Source organism: Harmonia axyridis, chromosome 6 (genome assembly GCF_914767665.1).
Source record: "Harmonia axyridis chromosome 6, icHarAxyr1.1, whole genome shotgun sequence".
Lineage (NCBI taxonomy): Eukaryota > Metazoa > Arthropoda > Insecta > Coleoptera > Coccinellidae > Harmonia > Harmonia axyridis.
Window position 1 is genome coordinate 3279219 of NC_059506.1, and position 24590 is coordinate 3303808.

General features: G+C 34.5%; 2 protein-coding genes across 4 annotated transcripts; one reads left to right on the top strand and one right to left on the bottom strand.

The window, feature by feature from the left end:
* Positions 1 to 1643: 1643 nt before the first annotated feature.
* LOC123682605 (buccalin-like) lies at positions 1644 to 12317 on the bottom strand. 2 transcript variants are annotated; one of them, XM_045621335.1, is made up of 6 exons: positions 12119 to 12317; positions 7074 to 7101; positions 3220 to 3316; positions 3096 to 3149; positions 2560 to 2640; positions 1644 to 1859 (listed from the first exon to the last, which is right to left on the bottom strand). In XM_045621335.1, exons 1-6 carry the CDS (start codon positions 12197 to 12199, stop codon positions 1724 to 1726), a joined length of 477 nt encoding a protein of 158 aa, XP_045477291.1. In that variant the 5' UTR covers positions 12200 to 12317; the 3' UTR covers positions 1644 to 1723. The 2 variants fall into 2 exon arrangements, with proteins under 2 accessions (XP_045477291.1, XP_045477290.1); XM_045621334.1 differs by lacking the exons at positions 1644 to 1859; positions 2560 to 2640; positions 3096 to 3149; positions 3220 to 3316 and adding an exon at positions 4961 to 5982 and having other exon boundaries at positions 12119 to 12249.
* A 5469-nt stretch (positions 12318 to 17786) lies between these two features.
* On the top strand, positions 17787 to 24417 carry LOC123682606 (NADH-ubiquinone oxidoreductase 75 kDa subunit, mitochondrial). Of its 2 annotated transcripts, XM_045621337.1 has the most exons (9): positions 17787 to 17940; positions 18034 to 18358; positions 18409 to 18711; positions 18768 to 19035; positions 19085 to 19230; positions 19324 to 19877; positions 20697 to 20838; positions 21989 to 22299; positions 24166 to 24417. In XM_045621337.1, the coding sequence occupies exons 2-9, from the start codon at positions 18049 to 18051 to the stop codon at positions 24310 to 24312; spliced, it is 2181 nt and encodes a 726-aa protein (XP_045477293.1). In that variant the 5' UTR covers positions 17787 to 17940; positions 18034 to 18048; the 3' UTR covers positions 24313 to 24417. The 2 variants fall into 2 exon arrangements, with proteins under 2 accessions (XP_045477293.1, XP_045477292.1); XM_045621336.1 differs by having other exon boundaries at positions 17809 to 18358.
* Positions 24418 to 24590: the final 173 nt, after the last annotated feature.

Consider the following 24590-nt stretch of genomic DNA (forward strand, 5'->3'; position numbering starts at 1 on the left):
TGCGGAAGGATCTTGGTTTGCGTGCTTAGAAAATCCGACTCGTGCAAGAATTTAAGCCAAACCATCATCAATTCAGGTGTAGATTCTTCGAATGGACCCAAAATGAGATTGCCGTTGTTCCCGATTTTCATGAGCGAATTTTGTTTAGCGATGAAGCGCACTTCTGGTTGAATGGCTACGTCAACAAACTAAACTGCCGCATTTGAAGTGAAGCTAATCCTCCAGTGTATGTCGAAACACCGTTACATCCAGAAAAACTGACTGTTTGGTGGAATCATTGGTCCGTACTTCTTCAAAAACGATGATGGCCAGAACGTTACAGTCAATGGTGATCGGTAAAGAGCCATGATTACTAACTTTTTCATTCCTGAATTGAACAACCATGATGTCCAGGAGCTGTTGTTCCAACAAGACGGCGCAACATGTCACACACCTCGTACCACAATCGATTTATTGAAAGACACGTTTGGTGACCGCCTAATTTCACGTTTTGGACCTGTGAATTGACCTCAAAGATCTTGTGATTTAACACCGCTAGACTACTTTCTGTGGGGCTATATAAAGTCATTGGGCTATGCGGATAAGCCACAAACCCTTGACCATTTGGAAGACAACATTCGCCGTGTTATTGCCGATATACGGCCACAAATGTTGGAAAAAGTCATCGACAATTGGATGTCCAGATTGGACTACATCCGAGTCAGCCGTGGCGGTCATATGCCAGAAATCATATTTAAAATGTAATGCCACAAGATTATCTTGCGGATAAATAAAATTCATGTCAATCGAATAATCTATCGTTGTTTTATTGCAATTTAAAGTTCTATAGCTCTAAAAAAAACACCCTTTATAACCAGTTTTTTACAATAAAGTCTCGAATTTCGGAAAAAAACGGCGGAAGCAAAGTTATACACCTATGTAAATAACCTGTAGAAACGTTCTTTTCTATCTTTCTATCTCTTATTACTTTCTGTATACGTCGGTCGGTTCATATACTGTCGATTTTTTTGGAATAACATCTTGAGGAAAATTTCATTTTCTCAAGTAAACCGTTCATGAAAAGTTCATTTCTCATTTGAAAATGAATTAGTGCATTTGAAACCATGAAACAAAAATCAAAATAATAGAAAGGAATGGTTCTTGATAAAATTAATTTTTTTTTTTTAATTAGACCACGAAATTATGTCAGAGTAAGTTTCAAATTAGAATTCAGCAACAAACTTCTGTTTAACCCTGTATAGTGACTTATAAGCCTAAGAAATAAAAAAACGGGTTTTTTTGTTCCTTAGTGTATGGTATTTTTGAAAGATCCAAAATTCAAAGCTGAGGCAATAAGAATTCAAAAAATGTTTAACCTACAGTGTTAAATTCGCCAATTAGAAAGTGAAACATTGAAAAGCTCCATCTTGAATATCTTGTGTAGAAATCCAATATATATTTATATTTCCGCTTGAAATATTTCATTCCGAAGAAAATCAATCAAATGACTCATTAAACAACTCCAAATTAGATAATGTTGAATTTAGCCTCAAGCATCTATTTCAGGATGAAAAAAATTAAGGGGGCAGAAATAGCACTTCAATTATTTCTTGTCCTTTGACATGTGCTCTGCCATTCGAAGAAAGAAAAGCCGTTAAAGAGAACAACATTTTTATTTCATCGACTGATGTGCATTATTAGATTGAAACGTTTCATCTCATGAAGTCTTTTCTGGACGATCAAGTCAATCAGCTTGATTGAAGTCTTCGGAGGGAAAAGTTTTGGACGAATATTCGCTTGCTCTCCTGTTGCCAGATCCGGAAAGGAACTTGTCAGATTCGAACAGGTCGTCAAGGTTGCCTGATTCAACGAAAATGTGCCTGAAAAAAGAATGTCTGAGAAATTGTATCTTCAACAATTTTCATCAATTATATGAAATTTGATACGAAAATCAGTCTTACTATTTGAAATTAAGAAAAAAATCATATCAACAAAAATTGAATACCTACAATCAATAATTACAAAAAGAGTTACTATGACTGTTCGACAATCAATATTTTACCCTAAGTCCTAGCCGCCATAGTTTCGAATTTTAATTTTCTATATTTTAATCGACAAAAGGAAAAGGAAGGAAGGAGAAAGAAATATCTCACCCAAAAAGCACGATTCACCCCTAACAGGTAAAGAAAGTGGTTAGTAAGAAAAGAATACCTACATTTCAAAAGGAGAGAACGGTATTCTAGAAAGTATAAGATGTAGTAGAAAGAAATCAATTATTTTTCCAATAGATGTCTTTAGTTATCTGTATCTCGCGTTCCACTAGATGACATTAGAAAGATGAGATTTCGTACTACAAAAACTTTACTGACAGTTTTGTGATTAGTTGACTATTAGTTGAAAATTCAATCGATGTCCATTAATATTCTTTCTAGTTTACATATTTTTATTATCTTTGAGTTAGTTCATTGAAAGATTCGAATTTTTTGCTTTATTTCAAAAATGTATCCATCGAAATAATAAATTTAAATTAGTATTAGAAATAATTTAACATAAATTTTGCATGATAGGGTGATAACTTACGGAATTATATTTTTATTTCTTGAATAGGTTTCAGGAATCATCGCCTCATAATGTCGTGGAACTACTTCTAAGTCATCATTCCTAAAGGAAAAAATAACAATATTTTATAGAGCTTTATTAAATCAGTTTGTCATAAAATGTTTCCTATTAATACAAATGTCTTATTTTCACCTTTACGAAAAAAAGTCAACTGAGCTTTATTGTTGAGAATGTTATAACGAATCGAAATGCATGAAAAAATATAGGGTGTTCCATTGAAAAAAAAATATCATTTTATGAAATATTATGACAGCGCGACTGTGAATTCTTTTATTTTCGGCATCGAGAAGGCCATTAAAAATGCAAATAGTTTGCCCATTTAACCGAAATCGTAGCATCAATGATAACGGAGTTGGCAATGGTGCCGACTTCATTTGGAACACCCTTTATATATATATCAATTGATTTTTCTTGAAATATACTCGCCTTTTCAATATCAAAATGATACCTCTTATTGGAAAATTCTTTATATATACTATTATTGATCTATTTGTTACCTTATGTCGCCTCCTCTAGATATCCGTCCAAAACCAGAACCCAGTCTCAACAAGCTTTTGATCAAAAAACAGTTTTGTATGAGATTTACATGTGTATCAGACAAGAAAAAATTAAATTTCATACCTCAAATCGCCTCTTTTTGAAGTACCATAAGATCCTCCTAGACTTAGGGATCCATATGTCCTCTTTTTCAGCAAAGTATTATCTTTGGCAGGCTGAACTTTTATTTCAATTCAATTAATGGTTAGTTTTTTCACATATTATTTAGGGTGTTGAAAAATAACTGTACATGCTTTCACTCCAAATGCAAGACAATTTGAATACTGTCAATCAGTACCTATCGAAAATTATATAAGGTATATATAAAAGGTGTTTTTTTTTTAAAGCTATAGAACTTAAAATTGCAATAAAACAACGATGGATTATTCGATTGACATGAATTTTATTTATCCGCAAGAAAATCTTGTGGCATTATATTTTAAATATGATTTGTGGCATATGACCGTCACGGCTGGCTCGGATGTAGTCCAATCTGGACGTCCAATTTTCGATTACTTTTTCCAACATTTGTGGCCGTATATCGGCAATAACACGGCGAATGTTGTCTTCCAAATGGTCAAGGGTTTGTGGCTTATCCGCATAGACCAATGACTTTACATAGCCCCACAGAAAGTAGTCTAGCGGTGTTAAATCACAAGATCTTGGAGGCCAATTCACAGGTCCAGAACGTGAAATTAGGCTGTCACCAAACGTGTCTTTCAATAAATCGATTGTGGCAAGAGCTGTGTGACATGTTGCGCCGTCTTGTTGGAACCACAGTTCCTGGACATCATGGTTGTTCAATTCAGGAATGAAAAAGTTAGTAATCATGGCTCTATACCGATCACCATTGACTGTAACGTTCTGGCTATCATCGTTTTTGAAGAAGTACGGACCAATGATTCCACCAGCCCATAAAGCGCACCAAACAGTCAGTTTTCCTGGATGCAACAGTGTTTCGACATACACTTGAGGATTAGCTTCACTCCAAATGGGCAGTTTTGTTTGTTGACGTAGCCATTCAACCAGAAGTGCCTCATCGCTAAACAAAATAAAATGGACGTAGTGCGCGATACGTATTCCGCAGAGAACCATTATTTTCGAAATAAAATTGCACTATTTGCAAGCGTTGTTCAGGCGTGAGTCTATTCATGATGAATTGCCAAACCAAACTGAGAATAAATCACTTGAGAGCTGTTAAATCGGTCGCCATCTTGAACAGCAATGCCAACTTAAAGTTATATACCTCGAAAAAAACACCCGTTATAATATATAAGGTGTTTCATGTATTTCATAAAAAACTTTCAACAGGACATCCGGAAATTTTCTATTCTGTAAATAAGGTTTTGTTCAATGCCAAGTTGTAGGTACTATCCGCTCAATGTTCAGGCTCCCTGAACAAAATCATGGCTGTGCCATTGTATGGTAGGAATCCTGGTATACCAAATTACCTTATTTCAAGTTTTTATCTACATACTTAAAGAATATAAATTTCGTTGTCAATACTACGTAGATCATTTCTGGTTGGATCGAAAAGTGACATAATGATAGTTAGTAAACATGTAACATTTTCGATTATCAGGCATATTTAATCTTAAGCCTTTGTTAACCGATAAAATTGCCGAATTTAAAGCTCGAGAGATATATGAATGGGCCCACTCCAAAATTTTGTGACCCCTCTTAGAATTTGGCACACAAGCTAAAATAATTACAAGATCAGCAAAAATTTTATTTGATTCAATTTCTGAAACAAAGATGTCTAAAAGTTCCGCCCTCCCAAAAGTCGGGCCTGAATCCGCGCATTCTATTTAAACAAACTAACAAGAAAATCATAAAATTATTTATTTCAAAACAACCATTTAATATCCTAATATTAAAATTCATACAATTTATTTTGGAGTGTTACATTTCATTCAATGAACAATAATTCTCGTTCATCGATTTCTGGATATACCCTTGAATGACCGCCAAACCTGCTGTGCGATGCTCTTTTCCCTAAAAGTGCTCCTCCACCAATACTGTCCAATGCTCTTTTTCCTATGAGAGCACCTCCACCAATACCATCTAATGATCGTTTCTCTTCTCCATTGATACTGTCTAATGCTCTTTTTTCTGAAAGAGCAACCCTCTCATTACTATCCGGATCTCTTTTTCCCAACAGAGCACCTCCACCAATACTGTCTAAAGCTCTTTTTCCTAGAAGAGCACCTCCGCCAATACTGTCCAACGCCCTTTTCCCTAAAAGTGCTCCTCCACCAATACTGTCTAAAGCTCTTTTCCCTAGAAGAGCACCTCCGCCAATACTGTCCAACGCCCTTTTCCCTAAAAGTGCTCCTCCACCAATACTGTCTAGTGCTCTTTTCCCTAAAAGGGCTCCTCCACCAATACTATCTAATGCTCTTTTCCCTAGAAGGGCTCCTCCGCCAATACTATCTAATGCTCTTTTTCCAAGCAATGCACCTCCTCCAATGCTATCCAATGATCTTTTCCCCAAAAGTGCACCACCTCCGATACTGTCTAATGCCCTTTTTCGCAAATTTTCCTCTCCATCCGATGACCTCTTTCCTAAGAGAGCTCCTCCACCAATGCTATCCAGCGCCCTCTTTCTCAACAAATCTCCACTAGAAGGTTCTGTTCTTTTATCCACAAAACCATTCAAATCAGATTCTTCTTCTAAAAATCTGTGTAGCTGAATGTCCTCCTTCAATAAAGTCCTCAGTATGTCATCATTGTCTATTGTTATAATAAAAACTCTACTGTCATGTTTTTCCCTTTGACCTTCATCTTCATCATCGGAAAAATGATGTTCAACGAAGTTCTGAGGTTGATTAGACTCTCCATTCTTATCTGTGAAAGCGTTCTTTTGTTAAAATGTGAAAATTACAAACAGTCCACATACACGGTTAGCTATCAACAGCTATGTGCTTCTTAATGTCCAAGCAGGCTTGATAACATATGCAGATATAACAAAACGATATAACAGATATAAATAACAACGGTACAAGATGAAATTGATAAAAGCTATAGTAACACAGAACACTTTAGCCCACGATATATGAGGCGTGTATTTAAAGTAAGGTCTCCAAGGCCATTGTATCGCCGCAAGTAGCGCTAGATGAAATCCAGCAACATTCTGTTGTATATGTTAGGCGGAGTTCATTAGGACGCTCAATCTTGACGTAGCAGCCATTTGCAATGGAAGTGCCGGTTGTCGCACCAGCCAGGTGCGAGTTACGTTCAGTCATTAAGTTTTTGCACTAAAAAAAAAAAACTCCACCTATAGAAATTCATCGTCAATTGGAAGAAGTGTATGGTGAGAAATGTATGGACGTGAAAAACGTGCGAAAATGGTATAGAGAATTTTCTGCTGGCCGACTAAACGCTCACGACTAGGAGCGCAGCGGCAGGCCGTCACACTCGGACGAAACAGTGCGGAAAGTTGAGGCGCTTGTGCTGAAAGATCGCAGGTTGACTCTCAATGAGTTGGCCGAAAAACTCCAAGATGTGTGCAGTAGAGACTCTATTCATTCAATTTTGATGAATAACCTGCAATACCGAAAATTGTCGGCCAGGTGGGTCCCGAAAATGCTTACCCCGGAGCACAAAGTCAAACGTGTCCAATGCGCCCAAGATTTTCTCGCCAGTTTTGAAGAGGAAGGGGAAAAATTTCTTGATGAAATTTGCGAACGATGAAGTTCATTTCGTTCTTGCGCGAGACAGCGGGATCGTGGTTCGAGGAGGGGAAACAAAAGTTTGTCGTACGAATGAGGAAGCTCATCGAAGTGAATGGCGTTTACATAGAAAAATAGCTTAGATTTCAAGCTTTACAGCAATGTACAAAACTCAGTAAATAAATGTTATTTAATGTGAAAAAAATAAATGGAGACCTTACTTTGAATACACGCCTCGTACGTATTTCGTATTTTCAGTAAACTTACCTATTGCTGCTAGTTCCCTCAGATATTCCTGCAACATAATTATTCTTAAATCATAGAAGTTCAATAGATTCAAATAAAAAAATAACTTTCTTTTATAAATTTGAAATTAAAATTTTCGTTTCAGATATGATCGATTATTTAATTCTAAATATCTTTCTATTCAAATCGTTACATTCGTTGAAATAGTTTTCAAGATATCGAAAAAAAATTAAAAAAAAAAAGGAAAATGCGTAGTCAGTATTATGTTCGTTATTCTTATTCTCGATGCCTTAAACATAAACTGTTTTCTTAATTTTGAAGTAGAAGAATGTGGGAATTATGTGCATCACCTGCATCACCCATCGTTCACTCATTTCTGGTGTAATGTGAGAAAAAGAATTTTGATAACGAAGTTTGAACCAAATTACTCGAAATAATAGCATTTTTTTTATTACCGATTCGATTGTTCATACACGGTATTCCTAAATTGGAGTTACAAATGAAAATGAGAGATTGCGTGTATAATTTCGAGGAAAAAAGTCATATAAACATGCCCGCAAACGCTTCATTTACAAAATACAGGGTGTTTCTTGTAGTCCTTTTTTTTTATGTGATACTTGTATCACATAATTTAACGAATTTTTATTAATCTTCGATATAGATTGGGTAAAAAAGTATCAAAACTTATAATTAATTTATTCATCGCAGCTTACTAACTGGATCTTGATAATAAGTTGGATTTTCCTGAGGATTACTAGAGAGCAGTTTGAAATTTTTCTCGAAATCGAAAGCAGATACGACAAAACTACAAAACCAAAAAGTATAGTACTGGATCAGAGTTCCTTATTACATTTTTCTGAACTACCAGTTGTTCACCAAAACAAAATTTCCTGAGGAAAGAAGCGGTCAACCTCCCAGAAGAAATATCATCATGTAGATTCGCATTTGAAATATCTATGCCAAATAAATATCCTGTGAATGGAAGGTGCTATATGAAAAAACTTGAAAAAAATTAAACTTTAACACCCTGCATCTTCAAAACAAAGAGATTGCGGTCCCATGTTACAGAACTTTTTCTCTTAAAATGATTCGAAGAATCTACATTTTCGTTTGTACCTACAATTCAGGAACACTCCGTATAGTCAATTCAAAACTGATGTCTTCACCAATAAATTGTAATTCGAATGAGACACATTAAATTCTTCAATGCGAATAACTCAGTACAGATCTTCGCATGGCTGCATCAGTATTGAAATTTTGTGACAAGAATTATGCAGAAAACCGAAAACAACGGGCAAGTTTATACCGATGACGAATGCAAAAATCACAGATGGCAAAACAAGAGGCGACGCTGACAAAGCGGATAGATACAGGAAAATGATAAACCTCGAACATGGATATGCTCGTAGTGCAATAAAAAATATCATCTTGAAATCGATAATAAACTCATAAACCATAAAAGGATCCGATTTTGTACTGCAATTTATTTGAAATCCCACCAATAATCATTATTTATTATAACACTTCATTTATTTACGCATAACTTATATTAATAATGCTGAAGAAATATCCATTTGAAGGAAATAAATATAGTTGAGGTTAATATATCATTGAGTAAAAATTAATAAACCTTATGTAGGGTTTTTATATCGTAGTCTAGGGGTTTATATAAAAGGCCGCCGGAACTTAACTATTGTTCATTTACACTATGTACAATTCAACTTCAATTGAATGTACAGCCACTGAACTTTCGTCTATTGTTTGATTATTCGAATAGATCCGTCTATATCTAACGTCGAATTATGTAACTAGCTGCGTCTAATATATTTTACATCGAATCATATGCGTCTATCACGTCGAATTCTTACCATGTCCGTCTATTCTCTAACATCGAATACCACCCTCGTTCGTATGTATCGTACGCCACTCTCAGTCTTAAGTCTCAAGTACCTCTTCCCCTTACGTCTCCCTATATCGATAAATCTGCATGGTCCACCGTTTTAGGATCGATCGCGTAGTTTTTGTATCGTCAAGTCAGTAGCGTATCATTCAGTTGGGTGTTAAGAATTCGGATCCCACACTTATTTATATGTAATATCATAGTATAAGGATCCTTATACTATGGTAATATGTATCCATGCTGAATAAAAAAAATATATCAATTCAGTAATGGTTAACGTATTTCTTAGATAATTATTTTGGTTGTTTCTATTATCCGATTGTTAGGGTCTGAGAAAAACCGTTTGCCAAATTAGGTAATTTTTTAGAGTTCATATTGAGGGTATCCGGGTTTGAACCCTTGTCATCTTGATCACATCTGTTCCCTCTAACCACTGTTCTACCAACAATCACTAATATCTAGGCAGGTACAAACAATCTGAACCCAAAATTCAGTACAGATGTGCTAAGCCAATACCTCCTAGACTTCTAGGAGGTATTGGCTAAGCGGCGTTCAATAAGCCCATAGTAACACAAATTTCATGTTTAAAAAGGAAATTCGAATCAAAGGAAAAGTTCAAGGACAGATCCTTCAAGAAGATGCGCTTCTCTTTGAAGGATGTTTCCTTAAACTTTTCCACAGATTGGATCGCTAGAATTATGTTAATTATTAATAAATCCTTTATTCTGAGTAAATAAATTATTGAATTCTTGTAAGAGTTTATTTATAAATAGCAAATGTTCGTTAACTACCAGTTGAAAATTTGTTGATAATGAATTTATGTTATTTGTGGAGATAACGTAAGTTCATATAAATTATTTATAACCGAAATATATTAAATATTATCAAATACCTTGTGAACAAATATTTTATTCTCTATTAATAAACTTTTTTGAATGCATAATTTAACTATTAATGAATATATTAAATATAAATCTGCTGTGATAGTTGTGAATAAATAACCTCCAAATAAGTGCTTTATTAATAAAAAAAATATGGATTTCTCTCAGTGTCAAAATCAAACCTCTAATTGGAAAACCATTCAGTTCAGAAAATCACAGTTGAGCCTATTTCAATTCAAATTGAAGAAAATTGGAAAATCGGAGCAATGTTCTCCAATAGATAATTATCCTCTAAAATAAACTTGGGAATAGTCTGATATCTATTGATGCTGCAATGACGCCACAAGCCGATTCAAATCCTTTTGGGTTTCCCGCATGTTTATCTTGAACAGATCAAATTTCAGTCATGCTCTCCAATTTTCTAGAAGGATCGTCTTACTACGTCCCATAGAAAGAAAATGTATGTATAAAGTGAATTTGTAGATGGAATATCTCGTTTAACGAACTACTAGCTTTCGAATCAAATTCAATATTATATTACGAAATTCGATGTCTATATTATCGAGTATCTGCCTACCTTATAGGGAAAATAGGTGAAAATATATAATACACTGCGCGAAAAAATTAACGCACATTATGGAAATCTCAAATTTTTTCTACAACTGAAGGTGTTCTCAATGATAATTATTTTTATCAGAATTATGCATGCATATGTTATCCACTTTCAACGTTTTTCTTCAATACAGATGTTTTTTCCCAGCAGGAATAAAAAAAGATGAGATTATCAGATTTTGAATGTATTGGCTCCATTCTGAAATCAGTTGTTCTCGATCAATTCTAGTGATCAATAGTTTTTCTTTCGTTTGATTTTCTACACTCGATCGCTATGCAACGCGAAATTTGATAAGGTGATTTCAAGTTAAAAAAAAATACCAGTGCCTTTTTTTAAAAAAAATATAATACATGACATAGGGGCGAAGTCTATCTTGAGCTACTCTACGATTTCATATGAAATTGAAAAGACGCCTGAGGTGAATAACAGAGACTACTTCAAAAAAAAATTCAGATAAATTAGGCAGAGAAGGGCGCCGAAATTTTATTTTTCCGGGGCGCCAAAATGTCTGGCGGCGGCCCTGCGTAATCTAACCATGCTGGGGACAAGTAAAAATTTTTACTCCATTCGTCCCATGTTCACAGAAATATTGGGTAATTTTTTTCAATATTCTTTTTTAATTTTATAAAGTTGAGCGATCGATTCATTTTACATCCGAATCATAGAGTAATAAACATATAAATAGAAAAAGTTCTCTATGTTTATTACTCTGTGATTCGGATGTAAAATGAATAAATTGCTCAACCGGAACTACATATTATTAAAAAAGAATATTGAAAAAAAAATACCCAATATTGTGTATATATGTGACCATGAAATTCTACAAGGAATGGTAGAATGAACGGATTTGCCACAGAATTAGAGAAACAATTTTTTTTTTCGCAAAAGTCCTAGAGTTCCGGAAATATGAATATATGAAATTTTCTTTTGGATTTCAGAAATGATCACTCGGGGTTCGAATCCCGCCAACAGTTATTTATTGAAATTTTTTACATTAACGATTCCATTTTTTGTCTTGTATCCATATATACTTCGCGTTGAAAGAGAAATAAAATAATCTATTAGTGTGAAATTTACTGTATTTTAGTTTTTGAGAAAGCACAATTCCCAGCACTAAACTTTAAGAATTTAAGAATTTTTTCTCTTAGTAATTGCAAAACAAATTAAAAGAGTAGGGTAATAATCAAATATAGAATGTGAGTGTCCGTAATCGTAAAAAGTGAATTCCAATCTACTCATTTAAAAAGCAGTGTAACATTAATAATCATGAAAACTTTATGATCACTCCTACATTCCTGAATAAAACGCATTGATGAAAATCTTTTGAAACTCATCATTTACGACGAGGAGTTTTTTTGTTTGAGGAAATCAAGAATAAAATTTGAAAATTAACGTGATACAAAAGATGATTGATTATCAATAAAATAATTGGAGAATATGAAGGAGAACTTTCAGAACAAACAACTAACAAATAGAACAATTGAAAACATTATCAAAAACTAAATTTGCTAACTTTAAACGAACAATTTAGAAGTTTTTTCATTCATCAATGAATTTGGTGGATGCGCCTTCCGGATAAATTTATTTAAGAAAATATAAATTTGGTGGATGCGAAATTCTAAAACATCTAATATCACAAAAAAAAAATTTTCTATGAAAAAAACTTCCTCACCTCTTTCCTGTTGAACATCGGTACACCCGAAGAAAAAACTACCATCAAGGCTAGGAGGGTGAATGTAACGTGGATCATCATCTTCAACGCGGAAAATCGAAGAACAGGTGAGTGGAAAACCTGTTGGCACTTATATATAGTAGGTCCCTTTCAATTTTCCCGGAAAACGTCATCGAACACGGCCAATCAGAAGATTACTCCATATACGAATAGCTACTCCTATTCCCCCAATAGGTCCTTTTTCACAATGGATCTCGCTAACCTACACATGACGTTAAACTTAATTGAACTCCAAAACGAAAGTTTTAGGTGATTGAACCATTTCCCATCAAAGGTTTCATATATAATTGACGGGCTTTCAACACATCAACTTCTGAAAGAAAATATAGGTAAGTTGGAATGTTACTCCCTGATGAAAATACCTCTAATTTCAGATTAATCTTGATTTTGCGAGTTTTTTCTTATGAACAGGACGTTGAAACATCACTCAAATTAATTATAAAGTGTTCCAACTGATTTGAATGAATTCGGGGACAAACAAATTCTTCATAACTGTCTGATCATGAACTCAATAATTTCCTTAGGAAAAATCAGATAATATTTTCTCCAAACAATTACTTTTTCTTTAATGATTTCATCCCTTACTTGATGGAAATTCATTATACAGGGTTTTTTGATAGAAAGTTTCATTTTTATATTGAGAAAAAAAGTATATTTTGAGATAATTAAATGGATATTTATTTTTTTATATAGAGGAAGGTATATCATTAGCGATGGAAAATGATATCAGCCAAATGACCACCATGGCTTTGGCTGCGGTCCTCGATAGCTTCACGTATTCCACCTTTGAACTCTTGAATCAATTATAGATCATTGGCACAGACCTCATCTTTCACGTCCCCCCAAAGAAAAAAGTCTAAAGATGATAAATCACAAGATCTCGGTGGCCAATTGCGCTCACCTCCTCGAGAAATAATTCGAACAGGAAACTTTGCTTGCAAACTTGCGATTGTTTCGTTCCTTGTGTGGCACGTAGCGCAGTCTTGTTAAAACGTTGTCCACATCAATATCTTCCAATTCCGGTCATAAAAATCATTAATCATCACTCGGTAGTGCATTTTATTCACCGTAACAGTTGCACCTGGGTTTTCGTCAACGATACGGGCTACAGCAGAAATATTCTCAGTTATTCTTAAGCGACGCAAAAGGTTTTGATTCTTCACATCACTAAAGTAACATTTGAATATCTTTTTTTCTGAATAACAGGATATAACCAGTATTTCGAAATTCTCTCAGAATAAGTAACTTTTCAACTCCATATGCAGAAAAGGTCCAGTGCTTTTTTAACACCCCCTCAGATCGAATTCGGTACAAAAAGACACTTTTTCCAAAACGTGAATTTTAAACATTTCTTTCAGAATCCCTGAATAATATTTTGTGCTATTTTTCAATGTATAAATTGAAGCAATCATCCAACAATATTCACGGAAAAACACTGATTCCAAAAGTATTTTTTTCACAGAATACAAAGCAATCATAAAAAATAAGGATTTAATTTGAAAAATACAAGTTATTGGCTAATTGCGTAGACATACTATAGATCAACTATAAAGGGTGTCCAAAAAAGATCACGGAATGTAGATCAGAATGTGCTCTACCTGATGTGAAAAAATCGTTTCTATTAAAATCTCACAGTTCTCGAGATATTTGATGTTTGATGTTGAATTTTTTCACTTTAAATACTTCCCCTCGTGCCATAGGTATAATTAAAAATAATTATAGTGTTCTAACATGTTTATGCTCCTAAATTCAATAATTTCTGAGTTATTCAGGATTATTTACGATAAGGGTATCGATCAGTGTAGCAGATTCATCATCAGGGTATCATTTGAGACCCTTTTCATTCCTGAATTGAACAACCATGATGTCCAGGAGCTGTGGTTCCAACAAGACGGCGCAACATGTCACACAGCTCGTGACATAATCGATTTATTGAAAGACACGTTTGGTGGCCGCCTAATTACACGTTTTGGACCTGTGAATTGGCCTCCAAGATCTTGTGATTTAACACCGCTAGACTACTTTCTGTGGGGCCATGTAAAGTCATTGGTCTATGCGGATAAGCCACAAACCCTTGACCATTTGGAAGACAACATTTGCCGTGTTATTTCCGATATACGGCCACAAATGTTGGAAAAAGTAATCGAAAATTGGACGTCCAGATTGGACTACATCCGAGCCAGCCGTGGCGGTCATATGCCAGAAATCATATTTAAAATGTAATGCGGATAAATAAAATTCATGTCAATCGAATAATCCATCGTTGTTTTATTGCAATTTAAAATTCTATAGCTCTAAAAAAACACCCTTTACTTAGGTAATAAATTAAGATTTTCAAAGTTCAGTCTTCATCGGCACTGATTGGGTGTTTGAAATACATCAAAATGATCCAGATTTTAATTGAAAAATTATCTTCAGTGATGGAGCCCATTTTCGCCTAGAATGAGCAGAATTGTCGCATTTGGGGCTAGGAAAATCCAAGGAAAAAAAGGCCACTCCATCATCATCGTTTGGTGCGGCTTAGAATATACAGGGTGGCCATTTGAAAACGAAACAGACGAGATTACAGACGAAATAAAGTTTTTCGATAGAAATGCTCGGACAGGTCGATTTCTGTTTCGAGGGGGACAACTTAAGATGTAGGTTACGGACGCATAGCGCTTCAACCCTTGCTACTACAACCCTCACCCCCAAATTTTGAATAGGGAAGATGGGGTGAGTGATACCTCATTTGAAAGGTATTTTTATACTGATTTCAGCACAGTAATTGTTTTTTCATTTTATGCATTAGTTCTCGAAATATTCTTAACTAAGTATTTGAAAATGAAGTGGTGTTTTCATGGCACTTGTAGTGTTTTGTGAAAAATCGACATTTTGAGCTTCAAAACAACCACGACTGTGGCTTCCTTCCTAACTAACTAACGCATGAATATTTCGAGAACTAATGCATAAAATGAAAAAACAATTACTGTGCTGAAATCAGTATAAAAATACCTTTAAATTGAGGTATCACTCACCCCATCTTCCCTATTCAAAAATTGGGGGTGGGGGTTGTAGCAGCAAGGGTTGAAGCGCTATGCGTCCGTAACCTACATCTTAAGTTGTCCCCCTCGAAACAGAAATCGACCTGTCCGAGCATTTCTATTGAAAAACTTTATTTCGTCTGTAATCTCGTCTGTTTCGTTTTCAAATGGCCACCCTGTATATCAGAGAGACAAATCGGCCCCGTTCTCCAGAAACGTCTAATAGGCCGTCGAACTTGAAACACCCTGTGTTTGTTATTGCATCATTAAATAGCTTATTCGATGACAATTTCAGCAATATGCCATAATTTTGGTATAAACTCAACGGTTCATGAGTTAATAAGTTTCTTATGAAAAAAATGGTTGCGACGAGGACTCACTTTTTTTTTAATATTCTGCAGAAAAATTTGTTTTCGAAAAAACGTTTTTCATTTTCGATTGTGCCAATACAAAGTATTATACAACTGTTTGAGGTTTATACCAATAACGTACAGGGTGTTTATAAGAAGATGATGCATTTGGACAACTCGATTTCAACAAAACTCGAGATTTTCAAATTACAACCTATATTTTTCATTCTTTCAGTCAATTCTATGTATAAAAAGAGAGGAGTTACTTAAGCAACCCTTATACCTAGTTTTCCAATAACGTCTAATAGACCATCGCTGTAAATTACCCTGTATGAATATTTTCCAACAGCATGAATAGTAAAGTGTAATAGACAGGATCATAAATACTCGAGATAAATTAAACCATCAGCAACATTGTAATCAAACAGTAGTTGAAAATATTATTGGTTATCTACATATACCTTTCACATTATCTTTGGGTTGTGTTTCCCTAAAATTAATGCAAATAAACTCGATTTATCTTAATAGAATGTACACAATATAAATTGAGAGGGTATATTAGCTACTGTACACAGATATTCAGAAAATCCCAACAAAAAGGTGTGTATAAACAATATGGATATGGATATGCGGAACAAAAGTGCAAAATTCAAACCGAAAAGTTCAATATTCCTTAGCACTGGCGAAAAACGCAAGATTCTGAGAAAATGTTCAGATCTTCAGCCGTCGTTCTATGCTTAAATTGAAGCTAATTATATTCGCTATAGTAATTATTTCCATAACTTTATCTGTAAAATAAGTTTTTTTTTCGATTTCGGGATCGAAAATTAACCAAATTTGAAAATTTTTCTTTTCTGGAAAAATTCAAAAATTTTGGAGGGCTTTATTATTTGGTAACTTCTACACCAACATGAACTTCTTCTGGTCTTAATTTTCAGCAAACTTCTTCAAAAAAGTAAATAAATATTTTATATAGAAATACGTGGTTCACGAGATAAAGTGGAAAATTCTGAAAAATTGAAAAAAAAATGCGGTGGATAGGCACTACTCATAGTGGTCCTTACAACATATCAAAATAATTATCCATATTTATTTACCGTCAGAGTCATCGTTAGGGCGCTAAAAATACAGGGGCGGCATTTCAAGCTTGATTAAAAAAAAATCCATGTGTATAAATTCAAATTACCGAATGGGAATGTAGGTACCTAATTCAGTCAGAAACAATAACATAAAAAAAAACCATCAAAGGTGCTGCATTATGAATTATACTCATAAATATGTCAGATGACGAGAAATACCCTTATAGTTCTTTTTTACGAGTTATTGACGCTAATACTCATGCACTCATCAGTCCTCTCGGTATTATCTTTGCTAAACTTTGACGTCTTTTATCTATTTGGTTTTGGGGCGGCTTCTTGATTTTTCAGAAATAATTTTTTTTTTTCAATTATCCAATCGGAATGTTGATTCCTCAGAAGAATATAAATTATTGGAGAAAAGATTCCATTTCACCATTTCCCTCTTATCATTCTGAAGAAATATAAGAAGTGTTTTCATTTCGTACCATCCTATAATATTTTTTAATCGTTTGTAAATTCCAAGTAAGTGTTACCATATTCTTACTTTTTCAATTTACCTTTGGATTCGAGCACATCAATTTTTTTTTAGAAGGAATTTTTTCAGCATTGGGTAATATCTACGGTAAAAGTCACGTAGAATAGATGGCATTTTCAAAGAGATTCATGTTATACCAAACTCTCCAACAAATAATTTTGAGAATAATGGCGAAAAAAGAATTATAAGTTTTTTGTTCTTTCAATATTTCAGAGGGGCAGCAAAAATTTAGGAGAGCCTGGGCCACCCTGAAAACCCATAACCCCCCTTCAAGCGACGCCACTGTAGCTTAAATCCAAAATAGCCACGATTCTACCACCCAATAAACATAGTTTGTCGATTTATGCTATCTTATCTATTAAAAAAAAATTACATAAAAGCCATCAATTTCTAAGGATTTCTAATTATTCGAATTGAACTGAAAAGTAAAAGAAGTTGGTTGTAATTGGTCATAATACTCATAATTAACATATACTAATGTTCCAATAAGATGATTTCACTGAGAAATGATTTTTCTATTGAAAATTGCAATACATTAGAAAGGCCAAAATTGGATAAATTGTATTAATTCTGTCCGAATGAAAATTATCATTTTTGAATTTTTCGCGCGGTAGAAATGAATTGACAACATGTCAAATCAAAGCTTCCACAACAGCTGATTTTCTGTGGTTCAGCTGTCTCTTATAAGCGAAAAGAAATTTAATAATTTTCAAATACAATACTTCAGTCGAAAAAATTTTTCACTGAGGAAACTATTTTTAAGCTAAACCCGTTCGTAAGTTCAACCGAAGTTCCAAAATTTGGAACTTGTAAAATTACGTTGCTATGGTTAGAGTGCCTTCTTTGGCCATTATATAATATTTTTTAGTGCTAAATTGTGAAAATGTTGCGTTCTACCGTAAGCAAGGTCCTAAATGGATCGAAGTTAAGCCCAAAATATATCACATTTACATGTAGAAGCAATTCTGATGTCGCCAAAAAGCCAGAAAAAGTCGAGGTCTTCATTGATGATCAGTCTGTCTTAGTCGATCCTGGAACTACCGTTTTGCAAGCAGCAGCTCAGATTGGTGTGGAAATACCACGATTTTGTTATCATGAACGTCTAGCAGTTGCAGGCAACTGTCGAATGTGCTTGGTGGAAGTTGAAAAGTCTCCTAAACCCGTTGCAGCTTGTGCTATGCCAGTAATGAAAGGTAACTGGTAAATACCAAATTTTTCTTGATTTCTACAAGTGTTATTTCAGGATGGCGTATTAAAACTAACTCTGAAATGACTAAAAAAGCTCGGGAAGGTGTTATGGAATTCCTGTTGGTCAATCATCCATTAGATTGCCCTATTTGCGATCAAGGTGGAGAATGTGATCTGCAAGATCAATCAATGGCATTTGGTTCAGACAGATCCCGTTTTACTGATATCCACTTTTCTGGAAAGAGAGCTGTAGAAGATAAAGATCTAGGACCCTTGATAAAAACAGTGATGACAAGATGTATACACTGCACTAGATGCATCAGATTTGCTTCTGAAGTTGCTGGAGTTGACGATTTAGGTAAAAAAATATTTCTCCAGTTGAAGAATTGTAGAATCACCAAGTTTCTTATTTAGGAACTACTGGTCGTGGTTCAGATATGCAAATTGGAACATATGTGGAAAAGTTATTCATGTCAGAATTGTCAGGAAATGTGATTGATTTGTGTCCTGTTGGAGCCCTAACTAGCAAACCATATAGTTTCACAGCTAGACCTTGGGAAATAAGAAAAATTGATTCTATAGATGTTTCTGACGCTGTAGGTTCTAATATTGTAGTTTCTACTAGAACCAACGAGGTATTAAGAATTCTACCTAGATTAAACGAAGAAATTAATGAAGAATGGTGAGTTAGATCATGAAGACATTCTAAAATTTGATTGATCACATTTAAGGTTAGCAGATAAACCAAGGTTTTCTTATGATGGCCTGAAAAGGCAAAGACTTGTCACTCCTATGTTGAAGGATAACAATAATCATTTGACACCAGTTGATTGGGAAATCGCCCTCCTTACTGTTGGAAAAGTTTTGCAACAAGCAGGTAAGAAAAATTGTTTCATTCACTTCTCTATATCATTCTTGATCTCTTATACGAAGAAATAATTTAAAAAAAAAACTATATTTATATTATTAGGGCCAAACATAGCAGCCATTGCTGGTGGAATGGCAGATGCTGAAACTTTAGTGGCTGTCAAAGACCTGTTGAACCGTTTAGATTCCGAGTTAACATGCACCGAACATATTTTCCCCATGGATGGCTCTGGAACCGACCTGAGGTCATCTTATTTGCTTAACAATAGAATACAGAATGCAGAAGAAGCAGATGCTATCCTTCTTATTGGAACGAATCCAAGGTTTGAGGCTCCACTTTTGAATACTCGTATATTGAAAAGTTACCGTTATAACGAGGCTGAGGTGGCCGTTATTGGCCCGAAAGTAGATCTACCCTATGACTACCATCACTTAGGTAATAGTACGAAGACTATAAAGGATGTGGCTAATGGAACAAGTCCGTTCTGTAAGATTCTTAAGGGTGCTAAGAAACCGCTAATAATTGTTGGTGCTGATCTTTTGAAAGGATCTGATGGCGCTGCTATTCTTTCTACGGTACAGTCCATCTCCGCTCAGTTGCCGAACAAACCAGAAGGATGGAAAACCTTGAATATCTTGCACAAAGTGGCTAGCCAGGTGATTAAACAATCTAATATTTCTTTTTTATGAGTTAAACTTAGTCTTCTTTATTTTATTGCTTTGTTGAAATTATGTTTCAAACTTTTTCTTTCTTTTTCTATTGTGTGGTGTGTTTTGACTATCAAGTATTGTATCGAGTGTCCCAAATTTGTTGTCTAGTGAGGGGATCGCAGAACACCTTAGAGCTAGCAAAAAATGAATGGCACATTTTCGGACTCGATTTTTGAGTGAATTAATATGGTGAAAACCGCAACTTCATAAGTTCAACTGTTTTCGAACTATAAGGAAAATGACAATAAAAAATAAATTATTAAACCAGTGGATTCGACTGAAAAAAGTGCCTGAAGGATGTTTTTGTTTCATGTTGATAGCACCAATAATAAAGAAGTTATGAGAACATTTCACGTCACACCATTTTCTTTTATAGCTTGAAAATAATTGAATTTATGAGGTTGCGGTTTTCACCGAATTAATTCTCTCAAAAATCAAGCCCAAAAACGTTCCATTCATTTTTTTCCATCTCAAGGGATTCTGAGATCCATTCACTAGACAACGAGTTTGGGACACTCAATACCTAGCTTCCACTTCAGTAAGGCAAACTAGACCAACTTTAACCCCACTAAATCAAGCTCAATCTCATTTGGCACTATTGAGCTATCCATTGAGAATCTATTGTCTTACTAGTTAGCGTTAATGTTTCTTTGAAACTAAAACATAAAAAAATCACTCATGTTCATGAAATGAATAGGTGAAGTAGTTAAATACATTCACAACTTAAAATATGAAAAAACTACATTTTCTCTTGATTATCTTCAGGTTGCTGCTTTAGATATTGGCTACACTCCAGGTGTAGACAAGATTCGTGAGGCAAAGCCAAAAGTTTTATTCCTGATTGGAGCTGATGAAGGAGTGATAAATAAGGAAGATTTACCACAAGACTGTTTCATAATATACCAAGGTACAATCACCAAAACTGTAGTAGGGTATTTGATAGTATAAAAAATCTTTTCTTTGATTTATACCTTGTAGGACAAAATCGTGTGGAATATCTCTGATTCACAAAGATTTCATGGTTATATTTCATTATTATATGTTGGTACTTGGAACTCTCCTCTCACAGATTTATCTGTCAAATTTGTGATACAGAAAACAGTTCTGCCAACCATTATTTTTCAATGCAAAAATCACTAAATGATATTTATAGAAATATTTCATTTATTTCAATAAAGATCCAGTGAATTAGAGAAAATAGTGTATAATACCCGTACATAAGGCTGATTCTAATAATGGTTCATTCAAAATAATGGGTTCATTAATTATGTCAAAATCATTGTTATAAAAGTAAACGATTGAATCAATAATGCAAACAAATGTTTCTTGACTTAGTCTCACTAACGTTGCGTTTTAGGAGCCTCTTTGAATTAAATATTTTAATTTGATATTTTTTTGAAAAATGTTTATGTACAGGGTGGGCAAATTAGCGAGGTAAGCGGCTATATCTCTGGATCCACTCATCGTAGAGACTTGCGGTAAAAATTTTTACCACTAAAGTGTACAAGAAAACACACTGGAAATTGTTTTGAAGTTCATACCTCTACCGCTAGGGGGCGTAATAGCTATTTTCGAGTAGAAAAATTAATTTTACTCGAAAATGTTTCATATAAAGTTGAAGAAAAAATATCATCACTGTAATCCTTGTAAAATTCTCTATCTTTTTGAATTGTCACTTTCGATTTTACGACATCAAATAAGGGTATGTGAAAGGGAGAAATCTGACTGACTGATATTTTTTCTTCAACTCCATATGAAACATTTTCGAGTAAAATTCATGTTCCTACTCGACGATAGCTATAACGCCCCCTAGCGGTAGAGGTATGAACTCCAAAACAATTTCCAGTGTGTTTTCTTGTACACTTTAGTGGTAAAAATGTTTACCGCAAGTCTCTACGATGGGTGGATCCTGAGATATAGCCACTTACCTCGCTTATTTGCCCACCCTGTACATTGAGAATCTCCACCTTTTATATGCTCAATAAATGTCACTGAATAATTTGAAAAATGTTCTACTAGCCTTATGCAGAAAACGCATAATAAACAATAATTTATAGGTCATCATGGAGATCGGGGCGCAAGTATAGCTGATGCCATTTTACCTGGAGCAGCATATACTGAGAAACAAGCCACTTATGTCAACACCGAAGGCAGAGCTCAACAAACATTACCTGCTGTCAGTGCACCTGGCCAAGCAAAAGAAGATTGGAAAATTATTAGAGCTTTGTCCGAAATAATTGGCATAAAATTGCCCTATGACGATTTGAACGAAATTAGAAGTAGACTGAATGAGGTAGCACCTCATTTGATCAGATATGGAGACGTTGAAAATGCTAATTACTTCAAGCAAGCTGCTCAACTTTTGCAGGTAAACATTCTCTTCATTAAAATACCTTCATCATCAAAATAAAGGGTTTTCTCATTAGAGGTTTCTTTTTGATATTAAAAAAAAAATTGTATAATTCAAGAGAAATCAATGGATGTTGATTCTAACAAATGGCCGCTACGGTTGCAGCACCATATCCTTTTCTTAAAATTTTCCATGACCAATTCGCACATTAGCAAGCTAGCAGCTTTATATAATAATAATAATAATAATATGGTTTATTCTGTAAGCTACAGGGTATAAACATATAATCACAGAGGCGTGAGCCTGTACGTGACTTCTAAATAAACAAAATATAATACGGTAGCCAGTATTATATTCCACAAATCAAAATCAATTTCCAACAACAGATCTGAACTAAAAGATATAAAAATCAACAAAAACTTGAGAGTACATCATCCACAGTAATGATCACTGATGAGTGCACTTCACTTATTCCATCTTTAAGGTCTTGAATCGATTGTGGAGCATTGGCATATTTTCGTGGCCTCCAAAGAAAAAAGTCCAAAAGTATTTAATCACAAGATTTCGGTCGCCAATCATTGTGATCACCTCAAGAAATAACACAACCAGAATTGTTTCATTGTTAACTTGTCCCAACAGCTCAAATTTTCCCTGTTGAGAAGGTGCTTCACGGCTACCCAAAAGTGTTTTAGTTTTGCGAACTGTTACTGCAAAGTTTTCACCATTTTTGTATTAAATTTTAACAACTTCAATGCGTTGTTGAAGCGTGTATCGTTCCATATTTAGTAATGGCGTAGTTTTTTACTTGTCAAATGTCAAAAGATGACAGCTTCAAGAGTGACAGACACCTAACAGGTGTTTTTTTTTTTCGAGGTATATAACTTTAAGTTGGCATTACTGTTCAAGATGGCGACCGATTCAACAGCTGTCAAGTGATTTATTCTCAGTTTGGTTTGGCAATTCATCATGAATAGACTCACGCCTGAACAACGCTTGCAAATAGTGCAATTTTATCTCGAAAATAATGGTTCTGTGCGGAAAACGTATCGCGCACTACGTCCATTTTATCTTGTTTAGCGATGAAGCGCACTTCTGGTTGAATGGCTACGTCAACAAAAAAAAATGCCGCATTTGGAGTGAAGCTAATCCTCAAGTGTATGTCGAAACACCGTTACATCCAGAAAAACTGACTGTTTGGTGCGCTTTATGGGCTGGTGGAATCATACTTCTTCAAAAACAATGATGGCCAGAACGTTACAGTCAATGGTGATCGGTATAGAGCCATGATTACTAACTTTTTCATTCCTGAATTGAACAACCATGATGTCCAGGAGCTGTGGTTCCAACAAGACGGCGCAACATGTCACACAGCTCGTGCCACAATCGATTTATTGAAAGACACGTTTGATGACCGCCTAATTTCACGTTTTGGACCTGTGAATTGGCCTCCAAGATCTTGTGATTTAACACCGCTAGACTACTTTCTGTGGGGCTATGTAACGTCATTGGTCTATGTGGATAAGCCACAAACCCTTGACCACTTGGAAGACAACATTCGCCGTGTTATTGCCGATATACGACCACAAATGTTGGAAAAAGTCTTCAAAAATTGGACGTCCAGATTGGACTACATCCGAGCCAGCCGTGGTGGTCATATGCCAGAAATCATATTTAAAATGTAATGCCACAAGATAATCTTGCGGATAAATAAAATTCATGTCAATAGAATAATCCATCGTTGTTTTATTGCAATTTAAAGTTCTATAGCTCTAAAAAAACACCCTTTAGATAGCAAGTTATTCAAAATTAAACCTCTTATTGAAAAACTTTATGTTTATTTAGCTACAGAAGTTTGAATAATGGATCTTTAAAAATTTTTTTCAGGATAAACAGTTAGTTGGGGATGGCCCAATCGATGTAAAGATCAAGGAACTGAAGGATTATTATATGACAGACTCCATAAGTAGGGCTTCAACTACAATGGCGAAATGTGTACAAGCTGTTATGAAACAAAAAGAATCAAAATATTGAAATTAGGAATATATTTTAGGAAAAAGTACACAATTGTATATTATTTTATTAATTATAAGATCAAAAGTGTTGGAGGTTAAATCAAATAGAACAAAATAATTTCAAGTTCTTATTATTACTGAAAAAGTTACAGTCATCATAAAAGTGAATAAAACATGCCTTCAAGTGATAAACAATTTCTTCGATTTAAATATACTCCTCTCAAAAGATAAAAAGTATTTCTCAATTGATAACACTGAAAATCAACATAATTTTTTGAATCGATAATACCAAAAATA

Excerpts from the sequence above, each read along its gene's own strand:
- LOC123682606 (XM_045621337.1), top strand. The coding sequence starts at position 18,049 with ATGTTGCGTTCTACCGTAAGCAAGGTCCTAAATGGATCGAAGTTAAGC. Across the intron at positions 19,878-20,696 it reads TGCACAAAGTGGCTAGCCAG|GTTGCTGCTTTAGATATTGG; the intron begins GTGATTAAACAA and ends GATTATCTTCAG. Across the intron at positions 22,300-24,165 it reads AAGCTGCTCAACTTTTGCAG|GATAAACAGTTAGTTGGGGA; the intron begins GTAAACATTCTC and ends AATTTTTTTCAG.
- LOC123682605 (XM_045621334.1), bottom strand. The coding sequence starts at position 12,199 with ATGATGATCCACGTTACATTCACCCTCCTAGCCTTGATGGTAGTTTTT. Across the intron at positions 7,102-12,118 it reads CGATGTTCAACAGGAAAGAG|GAATATCTGAGGGAACTAGC; the intron begins GTGAGGAAGTTT and ends ATTATGTTGCAG. Across the intron at positions 5,983-7,073 it reads GAGGGAACTAGCAGCAATAG|ATAAGAATGGAGAGTCTAAT; the intron begins GTAAGTTTACTG and ends ACGCTTTCACAG.